We start from the raw sequence: 21,525 nt of genomic DNA on the forward strand, positions 1-21,525 counted from the left end.
AATACATACATCACGAGAATAATAAGAGGTTTCAGAGTAGCAGCCGTGTTAGTCTGTATCCTCAAAAATAACAGGAGTACTTGTGGCACCTTAGAGACTAACAAATTTATTAGAGCATAAGCTTTCGTGGGCTACAACCCACTTCTTCGGATGCATATAGAGTGAAACATATATTGAGGAGATATATATACACACATACAGAGAGCATGAACAGGTGGGAGTTGTCTTTACTTAATTGGCCTCTCAGACTTGGTAAGACAACTCCCACCTGTTCATGCTCTCTGTATGTGTGTGTATATATCTCCTCAATATATGTTTCACTCTATATGCATCCGAAGAAGTGGGTTGTAGCCCACGAAAGCTTATGCTCTAATAAATTTGTTAGTCTCTAAGGTGCCACAAGTACTCCTGTTATTTTTGAGAATAATAAGTTACACTTCTAAATTGTCCAAGGTCACACAGAGCACCCCTGTCCCCTGCCAGCGTTTGAACTGGGGGAATTAAAGGGAACGACACGCCTTTAAACGTCCCTGTAGCCTATCGGACCTGGGGGAGCTTTCCTGGGAGACAATGGCAAGTTGTCCACCCAGAGGCTCCTAGCCCAGACTCCCTCCCTCTAGACCCTGCTCCAGTTGTGCTCCAGCTCTTCCAGGCTGCAGAGCACTCGGGCAAGAGACAGATCCTCTCCTAAGGGGCCACTAGGGCGAGGCCCCTTTAAGGACCGCCGCCCATCACCCCGGCCTCGCGCGCTGCTGGGCTGCACCTGTGGGAATGGAGAAGGCGCGCGAGCCGCCCCCCCACCCCCACGCGGACGCGCGGCTACACTGTAGCAGCAGCAGCAGCAGCAGCAGCGCCTCGCCGGGCGCATGCGCGGGTGGGCGCTGCGGACGTCACCGAGGCAGGCGAGCCCGTGAGTGCGGACCCCTGGCGCACTCTCCCTCCCTCGCGCCCGCGCTCGCGCTCTCTCCCCTTCTGCTTCTCTCTCCGCCAGGAGCCGCCGAACGATGCGATCGCTCGCAGCCAGCGCCGCCGCCCATTAGAGACCCCCCCCCCGCCTGCCTTCCAACAAAAACCCTCCCGCAAGAGCAGGATCCACCCTTTCCCCTCCCCCCCAAACCCTCTTCCTCCTCCTCCTCCATCAGGAAGAGCTCAGCCTTTTTTGCACCAGCCCCAGTGCCTGCCTGCAGCCCTAGCCCTGCCCGGCTCCCACTTGGATGCATTGATTGCTAGAGAGAGAGGTAAAGGAGGGGAGGACAGCAAAGAAAGAAAGAAAAAAGGGGGACACACATTTGGTTGCCCAGATTTTTTTTTCCTGGGGGGTGATTTTTTCCCCCTTTCCCTCGGAGTGTCTGAGAAGGGGGGAGGCGCCCGCCGAGAGGTGGTTTTTTTTTGGGGGGCCATCATGGGATGTACACTGAGCGCAGAGGAGAGAGCCGCCTTGGAGAGGAGCAAAGCGATCGAGAAAAACCTCAAGGAGGATGGGATCACCGCCGCCAAAGACGTGAAATTACTCTTGCTAGGTAAGCGGCGGCTCCCCCGACCCTCCCTGCCCCTCTCGTGAAGTCAGGCTTCTTCCCCGTCTGTGCACATTCTGCCCTGGGAAACTCTGTCTTTCACTAAGATCAACCCCCCCCCCCCAATCCATTAACCCAGCTGCTCTCCCTCCTATGTAATCTCCTTGATCTCCTTCTATTCTCACACTCACCGGCTCTTTCCTTTCTGTGTCTGTCCCCACAGGGGCTGGAGAATCTGGGAAAAGCACCATTGTGAAGCAGATGAAGTAAGTCCTTTGGGGCTAGTGCCCTAAAAGCGTTGATCATTTGCCTTAAAAAAATTGGCGTTCCCCTGTTGATTTTTTTGGAGGAGGGGAGGTTTGCAAGAAGGCGATTCTTTAGTTGTAAGAATGCCTCTGACCGCCATATTTATCTGAGCGTTATTGTTATTATTTTGTGGCTTGTGGACCCATTGGCATGGCACGTCTGTAGCCGTGATTTCTGGTTGGGAAAGAAGATGGAGGGGGATCCAGCCCTTTGCTCACCATGGACGATCAGGTGTCTGCTGTTCATGGGGTTGGTGCTGAATTGAAGGTGGTGTGGTCTCTCTTTTCTTTCTCACAAGGTGTGTGTCAGGTGAGGGGGGGGCAGGGTGGGTTTCCCAGATGATGTGAATGGCACAGATGTAACCAGGGCATCACCATTAAACATACCACTGTCGATTAAGATTAATATCTCCCTCCCCTCAACGTACACACTCCCTTCGGTGTTTGATCTCCTGACATGGGCTGCTGGGTTGGCTCTCTGGCATTTATTTGTTTATTTCTTTACAAAAATCTGCCAGTAATGCGGATTTAAAGCAAGGCTTCCTGCCACTCAAAGCCCCTTTTCCCCGAGATTTCAGCCTTTCCTCTTAATTAATTAGAGATGAATTTGGCTCCTGATCACCAATTAACATTAAACGGGGATTTAAAAACAACAGCAACAACAACAGAAAACAATAATTAAGCCACAAGGAAACCGGCTCCTTTATAAAAGCACTGGCCACTTCGGAACATGATTCCTCCTTCCCCTCCCTCAACCATTTCTCCTGAGCTCGGGTGTGTTTTAAATCTCCCGAGGCTGTCTGGAAGCCAGTGACGAACCGCTGTGGCTGTGTGGTGCTGGACTTGCCCAGGGGTTCTGCTGTGACACCTTTGCACACACACACACACACACACGTTTGCTAATGAGGCAGTTGCTGTGCAATAGACAAAAACTGGTTCTTTTCCCCAGTTGGCACCGTGGCTGGAGAGTGAGTGCCTCCCCTGGGCGAGGTGGGGCCGGCTAGTGAAAGGGGTGAGGGGATTTCTCCTTTCACGAGTCCTTAAAAAGAAATAAATCTCAGCTTTACCCTGGAACAGACATGACAAGCTCGTTCGAGGTGGCGCCATCACTGCACAGCCCCTGATCGCAGCCTTGGGAGTCCCTCTCCTGTCCTGTGATATTTGACACGGTGGGGGTGGGGGGTTATTATTTATTTCTTTGCACAAGGATCATTGCAAAAGGAGCTGCTGCTCGGAGGGCCCCGCTCATCCCCTGCTCCACTGGGGGCTGCTCAGAGAGAGATGCCCAGAAGTGGGTGTGCAGGCAGGGTGTGGTGGGCGGTTATTTGCCAGCGGCTCCTGGCCACCTGCATGGGGGGCGGGCCCCCCTTTGCAGCTCGGAAAGGGTTTGAGCGGGGGGGGGGGGGGGACTTTGCCTGCAGAGCAGCTGCCGCCCCGGGCCGGTCCCCGCGCGGCGGGGCGAGCGGGGAGATTTCAGGCGGTTCAAGTGGTGGACAGCGCCCAGCAGAGCCTGGAAAAGTCGATTGGCTCGGGAAGCTCGGCGGCGCTCGGCAAGGCTCGGCGGCGTTCGGAAGCGGTCGGGAGAAGCCGAACAGGCTCGGAAATGGCCGAAGGGGTTCGGGCCCGCTCGGCGTTCCATGCATTTTGGAACGAAGGGCCCGATCCACCGGCTCCCGCTGCAGGCAAGGGGGGGGGGGGGGAGTTTTGCCATTGACCGCAAACGGGAACAGGATCGGGCCCATCTCTTCCCGGGCCCACCTTGCTCTCTGCCGAGGTGCCACACACAGGAGAGGAGTGGGGGGGACACTGACTGTGATCTGGGCTGACACCCAGAAAAACCAGGCCCTACCTCCCAGTCACTCCGAGAAAAATAAGGCTTCTTCCAGAGGGGAAGTGACATTTTCCAGTTCCCAGTGATTGTATTGGGGCAGGAGATCTAGGAAGAAAACTCTCCCTGTCTCCAGAAGCTTTGGCAACCCTCCGCGTCTCAAATGGCTTTTTTATATTGATATGTTTGTGTTTCAGTAAAGACTACACGCTCAGCTTTCGCTGCTTGCAAAGGCGGTTTTGCAAACAGTCCGCACAGTTTTGCCCTTTGGTTTATTGGCAAATTTGGAGTGGGAAGGGGCTACTGCAAATAAATACCAATACATTGTTAAATGTGTCAGTGGGATCTATTAGATTGTCTGCAATAGACCTGTACAGGAACGGCTTTGTGTGTGCGTGCTGACATCCACATATCTACCACTTCCCTTCAGCCAAAACACATCCAAACCACCCTTAGAGAAGATGAATAGTAGGACGAGTTTGTGGCAATGTACATTATGTGACTATGTAGGCATATAAAGTTACTGTACAGTAGCTCTGTGCGGCAGCATTTGCATTTTGAAAGCAAGACGGAACAAGATAATATACTGATCTGAAGCTGCTCTCAGTTTATTAAGTAATAATGATAATAATACCTAGCTGATATACAGTGCTTTTCATCAGTAGATCTCAAAGCAATATATGATATGCTTGCAGTTCTATACCTGAGTTAAAAATTCACAGAAACCTGTCTTTATGAACCTGCTTATGTTGTCAGCCGTCAGGACTGGGAGGTGTCTTTTACTGTGGAAACTGTACCCTGGGTAGGGTGAAGATAGCCGTGTTGCTATGAATACGGCAGGAGGCATATTTAGAGAGCTATTCAAAATCTCTGGCATCGAGAATTATGACTGTAGAATGAACAACTTGCTGATATTTATATTTTGGAGGTTAATTAAATAATAATATGTAAATTAGCATTTTACCCGGTCAAGCAGCATTATATAATATTCTAAAGTAACGCCTGATTTAATCACACAGGCCTGATGAGAACCTAATGAATCCTTAAAAGACTAGAGCTAAACAGCATGTTTGTTAGAATATGATGAGGGAGACTGATATTACTTTTATATCACATATTTAGGGCCCTACCAAATTCATGGTCCATTTTGGTAAATTTCACGGACATAGGATTTTAAAGAAATCTTAAATTTCACAGTTTCGGATATTTAAATCTGAAATTTCACAGTGTTGTAATTGTAGGGGTCCTGACCCAAAATTGAGTCATAGAGGGGTCACAAGGCTATTGTAGGGGGGTGGCAGGATTGCCATTCTTACTTCTGCACTGCTGCTGGTGGCGGCACTGTCTTCAGTTCTGGGCAGCCAGAGAGCGGCGGCTGCTGGCCAGGAGCCCAGCTCTGAAGGCAGCGCTACTGCCAGCAGCAGCACAGAAGTAAGGGAGGCAATACCATACTGTGCCACCCTCACTTCTGTGCTGCTGCTGGCAGTGGTGCTGCCTTCAGAGCTGGGCTACCAGCCAGCAGCCACGGAGCTTCCTGCAGCCAGGGAGGTTCCTGGAGGTGGGTCTGACCCGTCCGTGGGAATGCCCGTACAGGGGAAGAAGTCCGATCCCTCCCCAGCCTGGCTAGGCCTAGCAGCTGGAGCCAAGCGCATGGTAGACGCCCCAGACCTGCCCCTCCCCAGCTCCAGGTCCAGCGCTTGGGAGTTCAAGGGGCCTTGGGCTGACTGTGTGGAGGGGGGCGGAGGGTGTTCCCACAGCACACACCCTCCGACCACAGCATCCTGGGTGAACTCCCACCCCTAAGGCTGGCCCTGCCCCCACCCCAAAGTGACAACCCCCCCATATGCCACCCTCACTTCTGAGCTGCGGGTGGTGGTGGTGCTTCCTTCAGAGCTGAGTGCCTGGCCAGAAGCTGCCACTCTCCAGCCAGCCATCTCTGAAGGCCGCTCAGAAGTAAGGATGGCCATACAGCAACCCCCCTACAATAGCCAGTTTTCACAGGGGAGACCAGATTTCACGGTCCGTGATGCGTTTTTCACGGCCATGAATTTGGTAGGGCCCTACACATATTATTAGGCGCTTCCAATTAGTGAATTACACCAGAAAGCCAAGGGGCTGTGGTAGTTGTCACACCGAGGTATATGGTTTGACAATATGCCTAGAATTTTTTAGAATGATGAATGCTAAAACAAAGGAATAGATAGCATATGCTGGTAATAGAGGCTTGAGAGCATTACAGTGAGACTAGTTAATCATTGAAATGATAAGTAGTGCTATAAAATGTGGCAGATAGAAATTACAGCAATTTAAGAGATGTATTTAGAATTGGGATTAGGATTAGAATGCCTTTATAAAACCTAATTATAGAGATTTTGGAGGGAGTTTGATGTATCTTTTGGTGTGATGGTTTTCTTTCAGTGAACAAGGATGTTCTGGTGATTGATAGATTTAGAGCATAGGTTGTTTGAGAGAGTACATTTCAAACATTTGAAATGCAGACATGGAAATCATTATAATTGCAATCTAACAATGAAGATAATTTTGATGCACTATAACCCCATGCCTGTCGCTGTATTTGTAGAGTTAACAATTATTTGGCTCTTCGAGAGTAGTCTGACTCGTTACATTTTCTTACTATTCTTACAGAGTCCAATCCTTCAAATTGTTGCATATGGGCAGATTGCTGCACCCATGCAATGAACTGCAGGATCAGGGCCATAGTAATTAGGGGACCAGTCCGTCAAGGTGCTCTGCCACCCTTCACCTCCATTCAGGTCAGTGTGAGCATAGGGCACCCTCTTTTCAGAATCAGGCCCGGGTTCAACTCTGCTTTGCTACAGCATAAACTAATGAGTATTTTGAATGGATATGGCTGATCTATTTGGTTATGAAAAATAAAGCATACAGTGAGGAATTATTTTACAAGAGAAGGAATCACCCATTTGTATTTAGGCTTCAAATAAATATGACAATATCTTGTGTCTTAAATTTTAAAATAAATGCAGATGTAGTGCTAGGTTATAATATGCAACTTTTCTTTCTGTACTATCTGTACTGCAGTGTGAAATCTAGACAATTTTTTTAGCATAATTGGATATTTAGATAATGGGGTGTGGCTTGGAACATTCATCAAAGAGACCCCAGTTCAGGAAAGTATTTAATACATGGCTAAGTCCATCCCTATTCAGTAAAACATTTAAACACGTGCTTAAGTGCTTTGCTGAATATGACTGTTCAGTTGTGAGCCATAATTAGCATAATGACATGTCAGACAAGCTGCAAAATAATGGTTTTTTTGCTAATGGATCTCGATTTGTTTCTTATTCTCTGCACTTTAAATATTAAAGCCGATATCTTGAAGAGGTAATAGTGAATTGCAAAGCTTCCTCTCTTTTGAAATCTAGCGTGGAACTCTTTGCAATGAATTCAGCTGTCATATGTGGACACGAAACATCTAGTCTTATTGAAAGTGTCCTAGCAAACTAACTGGATGCAAGTACTACCCTTGATGAGTTCTGAAGAAGTAGAGAATATTTTGTATGAATTTACTACAGTGGGGTTTTTTGGCTCGACTAACCAGCAGGTTGTAAGGCATGCAAAAAGCCCTACTCTGAATCATTGCAAATTTTAAAAAGATTCACTCATTTTCCTACTGCTCAAGGACACAGTTGAACACAGGCAGTACACTCCTAAACATTGGTTCAGTTGTGAGCCATAATTAGCATGCTGGCATAGCTATTGGGTTTTTGCAGATCTGCGTGAAGTTACTAGGAATGCATTGCCTAATGTTTAATGTACAGGGCTGAGTCAGAAGGTATGGGCTCAGCGCTGGGCTCGGCTATCAATTCAGTGTCACACTCTGCCTCGGTTTCTCCAACTGTTAAGTGAGAATTCCACTACCTACTTGACAGAGATTTTTTGAGGTTTAATTGGTTAGTTTTTGTAAAGCATTTTGGAAGTGCTATAGAATAAATAAAATTATGATTATACTGTAGTTTTATCATTCTCATTTATTATCTAGTTAAATACTCTTCCCAGTCATCAAAATAATATGGTATAGTGGTTTGAAGTTTTCTCAAACGCCAAAAATAGTCATAAACTCTCCTTGCTCTTTGTGTAAGTGAATTACTTATAACCTAATACAGTAACTCCTCACTTAACATTGTAGTTATGTTCCTGAAAAATGGGACTTTAAGTGAAACGATGTTAAGCGAATCCAATTTCCCCATAAGAATGAATGTAAATGGGGGGGGGTTAGGTTCCAGGGGAATTTTTTTTGCCGTACAGTACAGTACAATAGTTGGGAGGTGCCCCCGCCTTACCCCACACAGGCCCAGCCCACTGTCACTGGAGACAATGAGGCGGGCAAGGAGGCTGAAGGTGCTGTAGGCTAGGAGAAGCACGTTGCGCAGCAGCAGCGGCAGCTTTTCCTACTCTGCAAGCACCAGGGGCGGGGGGGTTCAACCCTCGGCCTGCCCACGCCACCCCTTCCCCCAAGCCTCCATCCTTAACCCGCCTCTTCTTCCCCCCTTCTCCTCCTTTACTCCGCATGCCGCATCCTCGCTCCTCCCCTCCTCTTTCCCCTGCCTCCTGCCCACAGCAATCAGCTGGCTTGCGATGTTCGGGGGGAGGGGGGAGGAGCGAGAACTCAGCGTGCAGGCTCCCCCCTCCCTCCCCTCCCTCCTGCCCACAGCAATCAGCTGGTTTGCGGCATTCGGGAGGGAGGGGAAGCCTGTGCGCCGAGTTCTCGCTCCTCCCCCCTCCATCCAGAATACCGCAAGCCAGCTGATTGCCGCGGGCAGGAGGCAGGGAAGGAGGGGGAAGGCGCTGATCCGCGGGGTCTGCTGTCCATCGGGAGGCACTGGGGGCAGGGTGTAAGGGAGCTGATGGGGGGGCTGCCAGCTATGGACAAAGCAGGCAGCCAAACGACGTTATAGCAAAGCATTGCACAACTTTAAATGGAACATGTTCTGTAATTGAGCAGGGACGTAAGATCGAAACAACGTTACGCGAGAGGACATTAAGTGGGGAGTCACTGTAAAAGTTCATGAAAGCAATAGGCAGTCCCCACCCACTGCGTTTCCAGCCAGCCTAAGCAATATCATGACAAGTGACCCTGGAAGCAAACAATGCATACAGACAGCTGCTCGATGCCTTGCTCCTTTCAAGAAGACAACAGGCCCCAAAGCTTGGTGGTTTCACACGGTCATCGGTACCTGAATGTGTAGCACAAACTTTTCTCCCTGAATACATTGGTTCGGAGGGGTGGCATGTGCAACCAGAGAGCTGGCTCGACTGTAAATTTACAATCTGCCCTGTGCACGTGCTGGAATATAGCTGCATCTCCCTAGGAATACACCAGGAACAATTTGTGATGTGGGGAGTCATTATTCCACCTCCTCCCCTTACCCCTACTTGCTCTGGGGAGCAATTAAGTTACTTCACCCTTGGTCATGGAGCTCCTGACTTGCTCATGAGCATCCAGCCTGGGACTCTGGTCAATGAGTGATGAGGGTAGAGGCAGGGGTCCTCCCACTCCCTGCTCGTCACTTAGGCTAGGTCTACACTGCAGCGGGGGTCCGACCTAAGATACGCAACTTCAGCTACGTGAATAACGTAGCTGAAGTTGCGTATTTTAGGTCGGCTTACCTAGCGGTGAGGACGCGGGAAAGTCGACCGCTGCCGCGCTGCCGCCAACTCCGCTGCCGCCTCCTGCCGAGGTGGATTTCCGGAGTCGACGGCAGAGCGATCAGGGATCGATTTTACCGCGTCTTCACTAGACGCGGTAAGTCGATCCCCAAAAAACCGATTGCTACCCGCCGGATCAGCGGGTAGTGAAGACAAAGCCTTAGCCTTTTCTCTCTCCACTGCAGCCAGAGTGACAAACTGGGCAGGCATATTAGAAAGGGCCTTGCTGCTTCTTACTCTTCTGTATGGTCAAGTAAGGGCTGTAATGATCCAACCCTGGGTGGGTTTTGAAGTGAATTTGAATAAGCTACAGGGAAAAGTATTGCCAGCTTTGTTCTGAAGAGTCTCGGAGTGCTGTTCCATTCGCTATACTGGAACTGGGGACTTCCTTCATGTTCCACGCTGCCTTTCCTTAGTTTGCTTTGTATCTTTAGACCCGAACCAGCAAACATCTGTGCACAGTACCACCAGTAGTAACTTTGTGCACATTACCACCAGTAGTAACTTTGTGCACATTACCACCAGTAGTAACTTTGTGGGACTACTCTTAGTAGGAAACATTGCACTTGGTAGTAAATTTTGCAGCATTGGACCCTGTTTTTTTTGTTTTCATTTCTTCACACTTATAGATATGTCGACTGTGTGGGTGATACATTAGAATACTTTTAGAAATAATGTCAGATAAGCCGAAGAATGATTTCTTTTTTTTGGCTAATGGATTTTAATTTGTTTCTTGTTCACGGCTCTCGAAATACAAAAACCTATATCTTTCAGCAGAGCTCTGTGTAGCTCGAAAGCGTGTCTCTCACCAACAGAAATCGGTCCAATAAAAGATATCACCTCACCTACCTTGTCCCTCTTATAGCGTGCAGAGGCAGTTGTGAACTGCACAGCTTTCTCTGTCTTTGAAATCTAGAGTGGCACCCTTTGCAGTGAGTCATAGGCTGACATGAAACATCTAGTCGTGTAGAAAATGTTCTAGAAAACTAACTAGACCTTTGCAAGTCATTCCCTTGATGAGTTCTGAAAAGCTAGAGAATATTTTGTGATTTTTTTTGGCATGATTAACCAGCAGGTTGTCAGAGAAGGGAAAAACCTAGACTGAATCATTACATGTGCTAAAAAGATTCAACCGTTTTCCTGCTCTTTGAGCACACAGCTGAACAGAAACTCTAGGGCCTGACTGTCCTCTGTTATGCTGCTTTATACCAGTGTGAGATGATAATCAGACCCCTAAACATCAATGGCACGATTGTTACCTATCCAGGGTGCTTATGCAGGAGAGTGAGAGAGGTGGCTTGGCTCCAGATTGCTGGTGCGGGTCAGGAGAGTAGACACTGTGGGCTGTTACTTGTTCCCTACATCTGTGGAGGTGGGCATGGGTGGGACATGAGCAGAGCCTTGACTCTACATCTCAATACACTGCCCAGCAGAGCTGTGCCGGCACAGAGGGGGAAATGACTTGCTGCTAGCCAAGGACAATTCTAGATTACATCTCACCTGGAGCAAGGTGAGGGAACGAGGCGGTGAATTGTGATGCTCAGTCAAGTCACTTGCCCACTCCTGGGGCAGAGCTACCTTACTCAGGGCAGTTTGTAAAGTTACGCTCTAGTCCTAAAAGCATATTAGCAGGTTCCTCTTGATTCTTCTCTAACGTACAGCACTGCGAACCAGGAGTAACTCTGTTGAAGCCAGTGGAGTTACACCCATGTGAAACTGATATAAAGAGGAGAATTGAGTCCTAGAGGCTGATCCTGCAAGGTGCTGAACTCCCTCAGCTCCCACTGGAGGCAAGCAGGCTCACTACCTTGTCGGACTGGACCCTCAGACCGTCAGGTGTACTGTATATGCACATATACCGCATAATTCACCCTCATCATATCAGCCTCCCACCCCCTTTGCGCTCCAACGCTGTGTTCTCAGTTCATCCGTTTCAGAGAGAAGATATCATGGCCTTGGCAGGAACCACAAATCCCATCTTTCAAACTTTTCCTTACATTGATACTTTTAGCTCAGGGAATTTGTTTGCATAGCCTGACTTCGCAAAGTTCAGCTCTCAACGGCCTTAAATATCAGGGAATTCTGTGGGGCTGAACATAAAGGAGGCCAGCGTTTCAGAAAGCAGTGCGTAAAACAGAAGTAAAGGGAGACCCCAACGACATCAACAAGAGCAAAATAGAATAAACAGCTCTGTAAAGAAAACAGCTGCTTCATTAATTTGGAGACATTGACATTAAAAAATATATAGTAGAATTTTTCATGATAATTACTACTGGACCATGCCCTTATTTGTATTGGAAGTTGGCCTGAGTAAGGACTAAGTCAGGGGTAGGCAACCTATGGCATGCGTGCCAAAGGCGGCACGCGAGCTGATTTTCAGTGGCACTCACACTGCCTGGGTCCTGGCCACCAGTCCGGGGGGCTCTGCATTTTAATTTAATTTTAAATGAAGCTTCTTAAATATTTTAAAAACCTTATTTACTTTACATATAACAATAGTTTAGTTATATATTATAGACTTATAGAAAGAGACCTTCTAAAAACGTTAAAATGTATTACTGGCACGCGAAACCTTAAATTAGCGCGAATAAATGAAGACTCAGCACACCACTTCTGAAAGGTTGCCGACCCCTGGACTAAGTAAAAATTAACTGAGGCCTGGGCTACACCTAAAACGTAGCTACATCACTTGGGGCTGTGAACATTTCCTGCCCTGTGCAACATAGTTAGGTTCACCAAACCCCACCTCTGCAGACGCAGCTAAGTTGATGGAAGAATTCTTCCGCTGACCTAGCACCTGCCTCTTGGAGAGGTGGGTTTACACTGGCAGAAGAACCCCTTCTGTCACTGTAGTAAATGTCTACACTACAGCGCTCCAGCCCCACAGCTGCAACTGTGCCACTGTAGCCTTTCTAGTGTAGACATGCCCTATGAAATGCACTCAGGGATTGAGATCCAAAATTAGACCTGTGTCAAAGACAGCTAAAATCTTGCTACATAGCTCCTGAAGGACCTTTAGGGAGTAAAGATGGTGCACAAACAAAGGATGTTTTATCAAAATAAGGCCTTGTTGAAATTGTGAAACAGAGAGTGTTAATTGAAGCAGAGAATCTTAATTTCAACTCCATCCAGAACACAAGTGAAGACAACACTATTGCAAGTGCAAAAGGACAGGAGCGTCCAATTCTTGGGTCAGTAATGAGTAGTAGAAAAATGAACATGTTACACACAACACAAATCAAAAATGGGGAAAAAAAACCCACCCCAAACTCAAAAAGTTCGCAGAAGTAAAATACTTGGTTAATTCTGATCAGCTCATTTGTGATCTAAGGGCAAATCCTGCCTGTTTTACTCTTTGAACTTCAGGGTGAGGAAGGTGGGTGGGATTTGGCCTTTACTATTACCAAAGAACTGAAAATGATGAGAATAACTGATTCAAACAAACTCTTGAGACAGGCACCCAAACGTCAACACATCAGAACATTTAACAGCATTGCCAATTTTCATGATAAAATCACAAGCCTCCCAAGATTTGGTGTTTTCCTTAAAGCCCCAGCTCTTAGAGTCAGGTCATTACTTGAGAATCGCAGTGTTTTTTGTTTGTTTTTGTTTTTTTAAGTAAGTTTCTAGTCCTTGTGGTTGTGGAGAAAAGCTTGAAACTGTGATCCAAGTGTAACCTAAAGGCTCAAAAACTAGACGGAAAATAAAATGAACTCCAATTTTTTTTAAAGTCCCATGATTTTTACCCAATCACATGATTTTGGGGAGCACTGACTCCTGATTTTGAATGTTTTGGTTGGCAATACTGGTAACTAATCTATTTATCTCTCTCGCTCTCTTTTTTTTTTTTATTTAAGGCCAATCCAAAGTCAATTGGGAGTCTCTCCATTGACCTCAAATGGCTGTGGGTTGAGCCCCGTAGCACAATGCTGTTAAAACCAGAGTCTTTTGACTGGACTTTCTTCTTGCCTAGGGTTCAGCCACGTCTCTTCTCTTCATTCCTTAATGTAGAATTCTTATGCTGAAACGTGATTTTAAAGCAAATATCTGTCCAGGACATTTCTGAAGTATCTGACAAGTAACAGAGAGTAATGGATGCAGTTGAGCACCATACTGATTCCTTTATCTGTGAAGATGGTGAATGTAAGGAGGAAGTACAGCAATCAAGTAAAAGAAAAGAGTGTTGGCATTTTAGACCTCGTGCCATTTTCCTCTTCTTCAAATTTCTTTTGGCCTCATTTTGTTTATAGAAAATATTAATATTCCATAACGCAAAGAAATAATATGAGAGAATGAAAAATCCCTCAAAACTGTTAATGAAAGCACGTTGTCTTTTTAAAACCATTCATGCAAGCTGCATGGGTAGAGGAGGGCAGAGGATTACAGACCAGATTACAGGATGCAGTCTGTATTCAACTCAAAACACGCAAGTGCCAAATACTGCCGCAGAATGCCAGTATCTGGCATTGATCGGTGAAACTGACAAACATCTAGCGCTAAGCGAAAGGGCCTTCCAATCTGAGGCTCAGTTATTGTCTGTAATATAATAAAAACTCTCTTAGAAATATTTCTTAGGGCACCAGTAGAAATGTTTCGCTTCTTGAGCTCTAGAGCTAATTGAGAAAGAACTGAAGGATATTCACAGCCACTTAGAACGCCGCCATGGGAATTGGGGAGATATTTGATATCCGGTCTGTTTTCAATGAGAGATCAATCATAATATTTTTTTACATTTGTGGGACGTTAACAGAAGCTGGATGGGGAGGGCCAGGAAATGGACAAATTTGCTTTTGGAACTTGCGTTACTCCCATTGTCAGTCTCCATCTACTCCAAAATTTTTACTTTTAGCTCCACAGCAGAGCTTTAATGTGAATATAATTTTGACGTTACAAACAAACAAGCAAAAGTCTCTGGGCTATTTAGGGCCTGATCCTGCATCCTTCCTCAGTTTGACACTCTGGTCCCCTGAGTAAATGGGCTTGGTGCAGGAGGCAAACAGAGTTGATGGGAACACAATAACTCTTCCCTCCAGCCCAGAAGCAAAGTGTGTGATGTCCCTTCAGTTGGGCTGTGGCTGCTATTATAGCCAATGGGTAGTTTGCCATATTTTGGCTCCTTCGTGTCTGGGAGAATTTTTTTCTAAGTCCTTACTGAGGCAAAACTCCCATCGACCTTCAAAAGGAATTCTGTCTGAGTAAAAACTGCAGGACTGGAACCTTTGTTAATGAGCTAGCTGGACCAGCCAATAGCTATTAAATGTCTCTGTGGTGCAATGGGGCCGCACATTTAGCTGATAACAAAAAGGATGGTTTGGAGCCTGTTCAGGGAGGTGAGAACCACCTTGTCAGCATTCAGTGATGGGCCCAAAATAAGAACCTAAATAGAAAATGTGTTCAGTACGATCCTGCTGAAGGGCCACCGTCTAAAAAACTCCATAGGCCTAGCACAAGTAGCTTATCCCATCCTGTGGCTTCAAGACCATAGACTCATAGAAATGTAGGGCTGGAAGGGACCTCAAAAGGCATCTAGTCCAGTCTCCTGCACTGAGGTAGGACTAAGTATTATCTAGGCTGTCCCTGACAGGTGTTTACCTAACCTGTTCTTAAAAACCTCCAATGACAGATTCCCCAACCTCCCTAGCTAATGTGTTCCAGAGATCACGTATCCGTACAGTTAGGCAGTTTTTCCAAATGTCTAATCTAATTTTCCCTTGCTGCAATTTAAGCTCATTACTTCTTGGCTTGTCCTCAGCGGATAAGAAAAATTTACCACCCTCTGCTTCATAACAACCTTTTACATACTTGAAGATTGTTATCATGTTCCCCCTCAGTCTTCTTGAAACTAAACAAACCCAATGTTTTCAATCTTTCCTCATAGGTCATGTCTTTTAGACCTCTAATAATTTTTGTTGCTCTCCTTTGGGCTTTCTCCAATTTGTCCACATCTTTCCTGAAGTGTGATGCCCAGAACTGGACACAGTTCTCCAGTTAAAGCCTTATCAGTGTTTTGTAAAGTGGAAGAATTATTACTCGTGTCTTGCTTACAGCACGCCTACTAATACATCCCAGAATGATGTTTGCTTTTTTTGCAACAGTGTTACATTTTTTATTCATATTCAGTTTGTGATCCACTAACTCCTCCCTCCCCCCCCCCGATCATTTTCTGCAGTACTCCTTCCTAGGCAGTCATTTCCCATTTTGTATTTGTGCAACCGATTATTCCTTCCTATGTGTAGTACTGTCTGTTGTTTATTGAATTTCATCCTATTTAAGTCAGACCATTTCTCCAGTTTGTCTAGATCATTTTTTTTAATCCTGTCCTCCAAAAGCACTTGCAACCCCTCCCATCTTGGTATTGTACACAAACTTTATAAGTGTACTCTCTATGGCATAATCAAAATAATTTATGAAGCTATTGAATAGAACCGAACCCAGGACAGATCCCTGAAGGACCCCACTTGATATGCCCTTCCAGCTTGACTGTGAATCATTGATAACTACTCTCTGAGTACAGTTTTCCAACCAGTTGTTCATCTACCTTATAGTAGGTTTGTCTCTAGGCTGTATTTCGCTAGTTTGCTTATGAGCAGGTCATGTGAGACTGTATCAAAAGCCTTACTGAAGTTGAGGTATATCACATCTACTGCTTTCCCCATCCACAAGGGTTGTTAGCCTGTCAAAGAAGGATATTAGGGTGGTCTGACAAGATTTGGTCTGGACAAATCCATGTTGACTGTTACTTATCACCATGGAGTTTTCTGCTTAGCTTTGGCCATTCCTTGACTTTACAAGTGAGGGCATGAGCTGGCCCTAAGACCTTGATCCTTCTCCCATTGAAATAAACAACTAGACTCCCATTGGCTTCAAAGATGCAGGACTGAGTATTTCACGCAAAATATATTGGTCCAGATTTTCATTTAAATTACGAATTCTTTACATCCTTCTAGGCGCCTTGAAGATGGGTCTAAATATAATTTACTCCCATTATAAGGCCTCTTCACACTGTCAGAGTGGTGTAAAATGGTGTCAAAGTTAATCTGGCCTTTTGCCACTAAGGTAATTAACATTTTCTTACCTTAATAGGAGTAACTCTCAACTATATACTCCTTTCCATATTTTGGGGGTCACTTCTTATCTTGTGTGCCTGTAAAGCCTATTCATGATAATGGATATTAATAGACATTAATATTAATGCAGATATGCACATCAAAGACATTATGGAGCCTTTAGTGTACAGCAGTTGTATAAGTGCGAAAAGCCAGAAGAAGAAAAGAAAGTTACAGTTACATACATATATTCCACAATGTCATCATGCTTTTCATTAAATAGCTTTTGTGATTGATTACTTGGCCAGACTTGACACATTTTTCCACTTGAACTAGAAAACATTTACTTAATAAAGCAGAAGGCTTCTAGTAGCATGCCCTTGTTTTCCTCAATTTAACTACAGATAAATTGATATTCTCCTGATTTACAGCTCAGCAAAAAGCAAAGTGCTGTATCAACTTGTTAATTGGAAGGTGGCTGCTGAATGCCAGGAAGCCTGATTCTTCTAAATGTTTGCATTCAAAATGTATTTAAATTGAATTTTAGACGTTTGAGCTGATGAGCCTTGAATTTTTAAACCCCTCCTCCCTGTGTGCACTAAAACCTCATAAAGCAACTCCAAGGGGGAACCGGGGAGCACTTTTTCCTGCCAAGATCTAAGCTCAAGGGTTCTGCATTCCTCTTGCAACATTTAATGACATCACTGTCACCTTAAAAAAGAGCAGAGAGCCACATTTTCATTGAGACCCACCCATCTTGGCCACCATTCAGTTCAACTTCAGAGATGTGTTTCCTTAAGTAGCCAGAAGTGTCACTGTTGAGTAACATGCCCAATCTGCTCCAGAGGTTGCATCCCTTGTTGGAAACTGACTTTTTACATCTTCGCTAATGTTACATACAATGTTACCCCTGCTTGGCCACAGCTTAATTCAAAGGAAAAGAACATGAAGACGAGAGGAAAAAATAATTTAGGGCAAACCTAAAATGTTTTTAGAAATTAAGTGGAAGAACCACTACAAATGGAAAATTTTCTGCCAGGACTTCTAACATGTTTGCGTTTTTAATAAACACCCTTCCTTGTCATTTTTTTCTTGCCAGTGAGCAACAGATGCTAGGCAGGGCAATCCAAGTAAAAACTCCGTACAGCTGAGTAAATAATCTACAATGTAGCATCTTTTTCTGTTTGGGGAATAACTCCATGCAGGTTCTGATTTCTCTGAATTTATTATTCAATCACATTTTTATAATGAGCATTTTTAGTATTTTTTTTACATGTGAAATTATCATGAATATTCAGCACTTGTGCTGGGTTACTTGGCTGTGATTGGTCAAATAAATGATGCCACATTTTACTCTTCTCTGATTCGATAAATGTGAAAGCATGAATCCTTGCTCATATGACTTTAAGATTCAGTTTTTCACAAATACTCATACAGATTCTGCGGGCAGCTTCTGTTTGCTCTGTAGGTTCTTTCACATGGACAAACACAGATGCAGAACGAGAATGAAATTCTATTTAAGCCCTTCTTTGTCAAATAGTTGTGCTCCAAACCTACCCACCTGGAAGGGAGAGGTACTCCAAACCGATTGAAGGCTTTGGGGGCATTTTACATTTTGGAATGTGATGAATCAAGAGAATGGCCGAGAGATGCAGAGTTGCTGATGGCTGTCTCCTCAGTTACACATGGCAGCTGCAGCTCATACGTCTTAAGTGATCTGCTGATCCTTTTTGACCTGAGCAGCTAGTCAAATTTTGGGGCACGGGATTTTCCAGGTGAAAGTAGAAATGGATGGAGTTTGGTTATTTTCTTTGTTGCAGCCTTGTTTATTTATAATGTATTACAAAGTTCCGCTCCTCTGAATACAGGAGGAACCAAAGCCAAAAGGAGTAGTTTCTTAGCTTACAGCCCCAAACCCCGTTAGCCAACAGACCCCAAAGTTTCTTTCTTGCTTTTCCCAAGGTCACACTCTGCCTCTTTCTCTGTTCTTGTCTGTCCCCAGTTTCTGTGTGTCCTCGTTTCCCTCAAAGCCACCTCCCCCACCTGGTCACAATACCCAATGGAACCCTCTCTCACGTGGTGCTAGTTCCTGGAAAGACTGTTAGGCTTTGTTTTAGGTGTGCCCCCTTAGCTGTCTCTTAAAACTGTCTTAAAGGAAGGGCTTGTTCACACGTCAGTTAAAACTAGGTTTGAACTCAACCCTTAAGGAGGTTATCCACATAGCACAGAACCAACCTGACACTCTCTAGTGCACTCTGTTACTTCCGCTCTTCCCCGGATAATCGTCCACGTTCACCAAAACCGATGGCCCCGATACTGCAAAGATTTGTGCCGTGCTTAACGTTCTGTACTACTGGACTGATTTTCAGAGGGGCTAAGATGCTGCAGCTGCCATTTGTTTCAACGAGAGTAACAGATGCTGAGCACCTGTGAAAACCAAGCCATACAACGAGTCTGGCTGAAGTCAGCACAACTACTTCGAGCGTGGAAAGCTCGGTTCCTGGGTAACTCCTCGCAAAATCAGGGCTCATGTTTGTTGCTTTCACTCCGTACTCAAATGCCAAACCCCAAACAACAATGCAGTTCCTGTAAACAATACTGACCCATATGTGCATCATCATGGATGGGCTTGAACCAAAACCTTGAATCTAACTTCTCCTGATTTTTGGTGAAGTTCATATCTGGATGTAATCCAGGTCCAGCTCTACTTATATTATTATTGCCCCACGCTGGTCTCCTGTTGCACAGCCAGCCTTTATACAAATATCCAGTCTTTATGTTTCAGATAGATCTTAGTGAATTCAAATCTGAACAAGTCATGTCCCCCAGCCATTAAAGGACTCTTAAAGTGAATCCACGTTAAGACAGATTTACATTGCCAGGTTTGTTAGTATAAAGTCTTAGCGCCACTGAGAATCAGGCCCTGACACTATAATCTTTTGCAGTTAGTCATTTTAGTTGTTACTTAACGCTAGCAGGTACAATATTTTCAGTCAGGTTTTTACATTGACAGTACCCCTTTAAAGGAGATACACCTCTACCCCGATATAACGCTGTCCTCGGGAGCCAAAAAATCTTACCACGTTATAGGTGAAAACGCGTTATATCGAACTTGCTTTGATCCGCCGGAGCGCGCAGCCGCCCCCCCCGGAGCACTGCTTTACCACGTTGTATCCGAATTCGTGTTATATCGGGGTAGAGGTGTATTTTTAGATAACATGAAGAAACTAGATTACCTGGAATTGTTTTGGGCTGGATTCTATCACCCTTATTCACAATGAATAGTGTCTTAGGCTATATCTAGATTACCTGGAATTGTTTTGGGCTGGATTCTATCACCCTTATTCACAATGAATAGTGTCTTAGGCTATATCTATACGTACAGCGCTGCAGCGGCACAGCTGCGCCGGTGTAGCGTGTCTGGTGAAGACGCTCTTTGCCGACAGGAGAGAGCTCTTCCATTGGCATAAAAAACCCACCTCTGCGAGCAGCATAAGCTACGTGAGCGGCAGCTCTCCCACTGACAGCGTTGTGCCTACGAGTGCTTATATTGGTGTAATGTACGTCGCTCAGAGGGGTGGAATATTCACACCCCTGAGCAACGTAAGTTTTGCCCACATAGGCTGTAATGGAGACATAGCCTCACTGTACAAACACTTGCACTGAAAACCACAGGTCTACTTGTGAAGTAAAGGGGTAGAACTGGGCCCTTTAATGTTACATTTAAGGGAAGCTGTGAGTAGATCTAGAGTGCCAGTCATCTGAGTATTTAGATGAGATTCATTTAGTGGGTGAAAGATACCAGAATAGTATTTCTGAAGAATGAAAGGACGAGAGGTACAGACAGTGTGGCTTCCCCCAAATCAGCCCACTTCGTATACCTCAGCTTGACCCAGACAGGCTATCTAAGGATTGGAGTCTCCGTGCCCATTCAGTCCTTTCGTGTCTCTGCCAGAATAGATGCCAATTGTGATGGTTAGTCTTTATATGGTGATGACTTTTGGCCGCTATAGACCCAAGTTGGAGCCAAACTCATAACTTTGAAGTAGCCCATTTCTTTTCCCTGGAGTTAACACTTTTCCCAGTGCTAGATTCTTACAGACTGTGAAAAGCGTCTAGTGGGGAGTTAGGTGCTTTTGAACAGGGCCGGCTCCAGGCAGCAGCCCAGCAAGCAGGTGCTTGGGGCGGCCAACGGAGAGGGGCGGCACGTCCGGTTCTTCGGTGGCAATTCGGCGGCGGGTCCCTCAGTCCCTCTCGGAGCGAAGGACCAGCCGCCGAATTGCCGCCAAAAACTGAAGCGGCGGTGGTAGAGCAGATCGCGGCTTTTTTTTTTTTTTTTTTTTTGCTGCTTGGGGCGGCAAAAACCCTGGAGCCAGCCCTGCTTTTGAAAATCCCACTAGATGCCTATCTGTATCTTGAGGCACCTAAATACCTTTAAAAATCTGGGCCCCAGTGCCTCATATTACCTGCTGTAAAAGAAATGCAAATTCTTCCACTGGCAACAAATTCCAGTGTTGAGTAAACAAGTTTGCTGTGACCCATAGTGCACTGGAGAAGAAAGTGCTTTGGAAGTATTTGTCGTTGTTGTTGTTACTTCTTTTAATTAGACGAGCTCTTCTGCTAGTGGAGGTCAAATCCATTTTGGCTAGGCTATTTCGATTACATTTACATTTTTAATGCACAGCTAAATTTCACTTTATGCTAGAGTGATCGCGTCCGTCCCGTCACAGGCAGTAGATGGGTTGGGCTTTGGAGGCGTCTCTCTCCCCCAATTTCCCTCCGCTCTGCACGCAAACGTTATCATTTATTGAGTCTGCTTTATCCAATTGGCTCCCAAGTGCTTTACAGTCTTTACTATGCAAACTGTAGCCAAAACTTGCAAATCGGGGGCGGGATGTGGGAAGGAACGGATGGGGTGGGGCAGGCTGTTTGGAGAGGCACAGACTTCCCTACCCGGCCCACCATACAGTTTTGCAACCTCGATGTGGCCCTCGGGCCAAAAAGTTTGCCCACCCCTGACTTAGAGTTAAATGAGTCTGCTCTACAGCCTTAGCTAACAGCCAGTTGGCTTTTAGCTCATGCGGTAGAGGCTCATGCACTAAGCTCCAGAGGTCCCAGGTTCAATTCTGACCACCGATGACTGG

At 45.8% G+C, this 21,525-nt stretch overlaps 1 protein-coding gene across 6 annotated transcripts in view; it reads left to right on the plus strand.

The window, feature by feature from the left end:
• The first annotated feature begins 1,402 nt into the window (after positions 1-1,402).
• The window catches only part of GNAO1 (G protein subunit alpha o1), a 271,207-nt gene continuing 251,084 nt past the window's right edge, over positions 1,403-21,525 (plus strand). For all 6 annotated transcript variants that reach the window (XM_065416742.1, XM_065416743.1, XM_065416744.1 and 3 more), the window contains exons 1-2: positions 1,403-1,520; positions 1,738-1,780. In XM_065416742.1, coding sequence (XP_065272814.1) covers positions 1,403-1,520; positions 1,738-1,780 — 161 coding nt within the window. The remainder of the gene's footprint in view (positions 1,521-1,737; positions 1,781-21,525) is intronic.

Source organism: Emys orbicularis, chromosome 14 (assembly GCF_028017835.1).
Source record: "Emys orbicularis isolate rEmyOrb1 chromosome 14, rEmyOrb1.hap1, whole genome shotgun sequence".
NCBI lineage: Eukaryota > Metazoa > Chordata > Testudines > Emydidae > Emys > Emys orbicularis.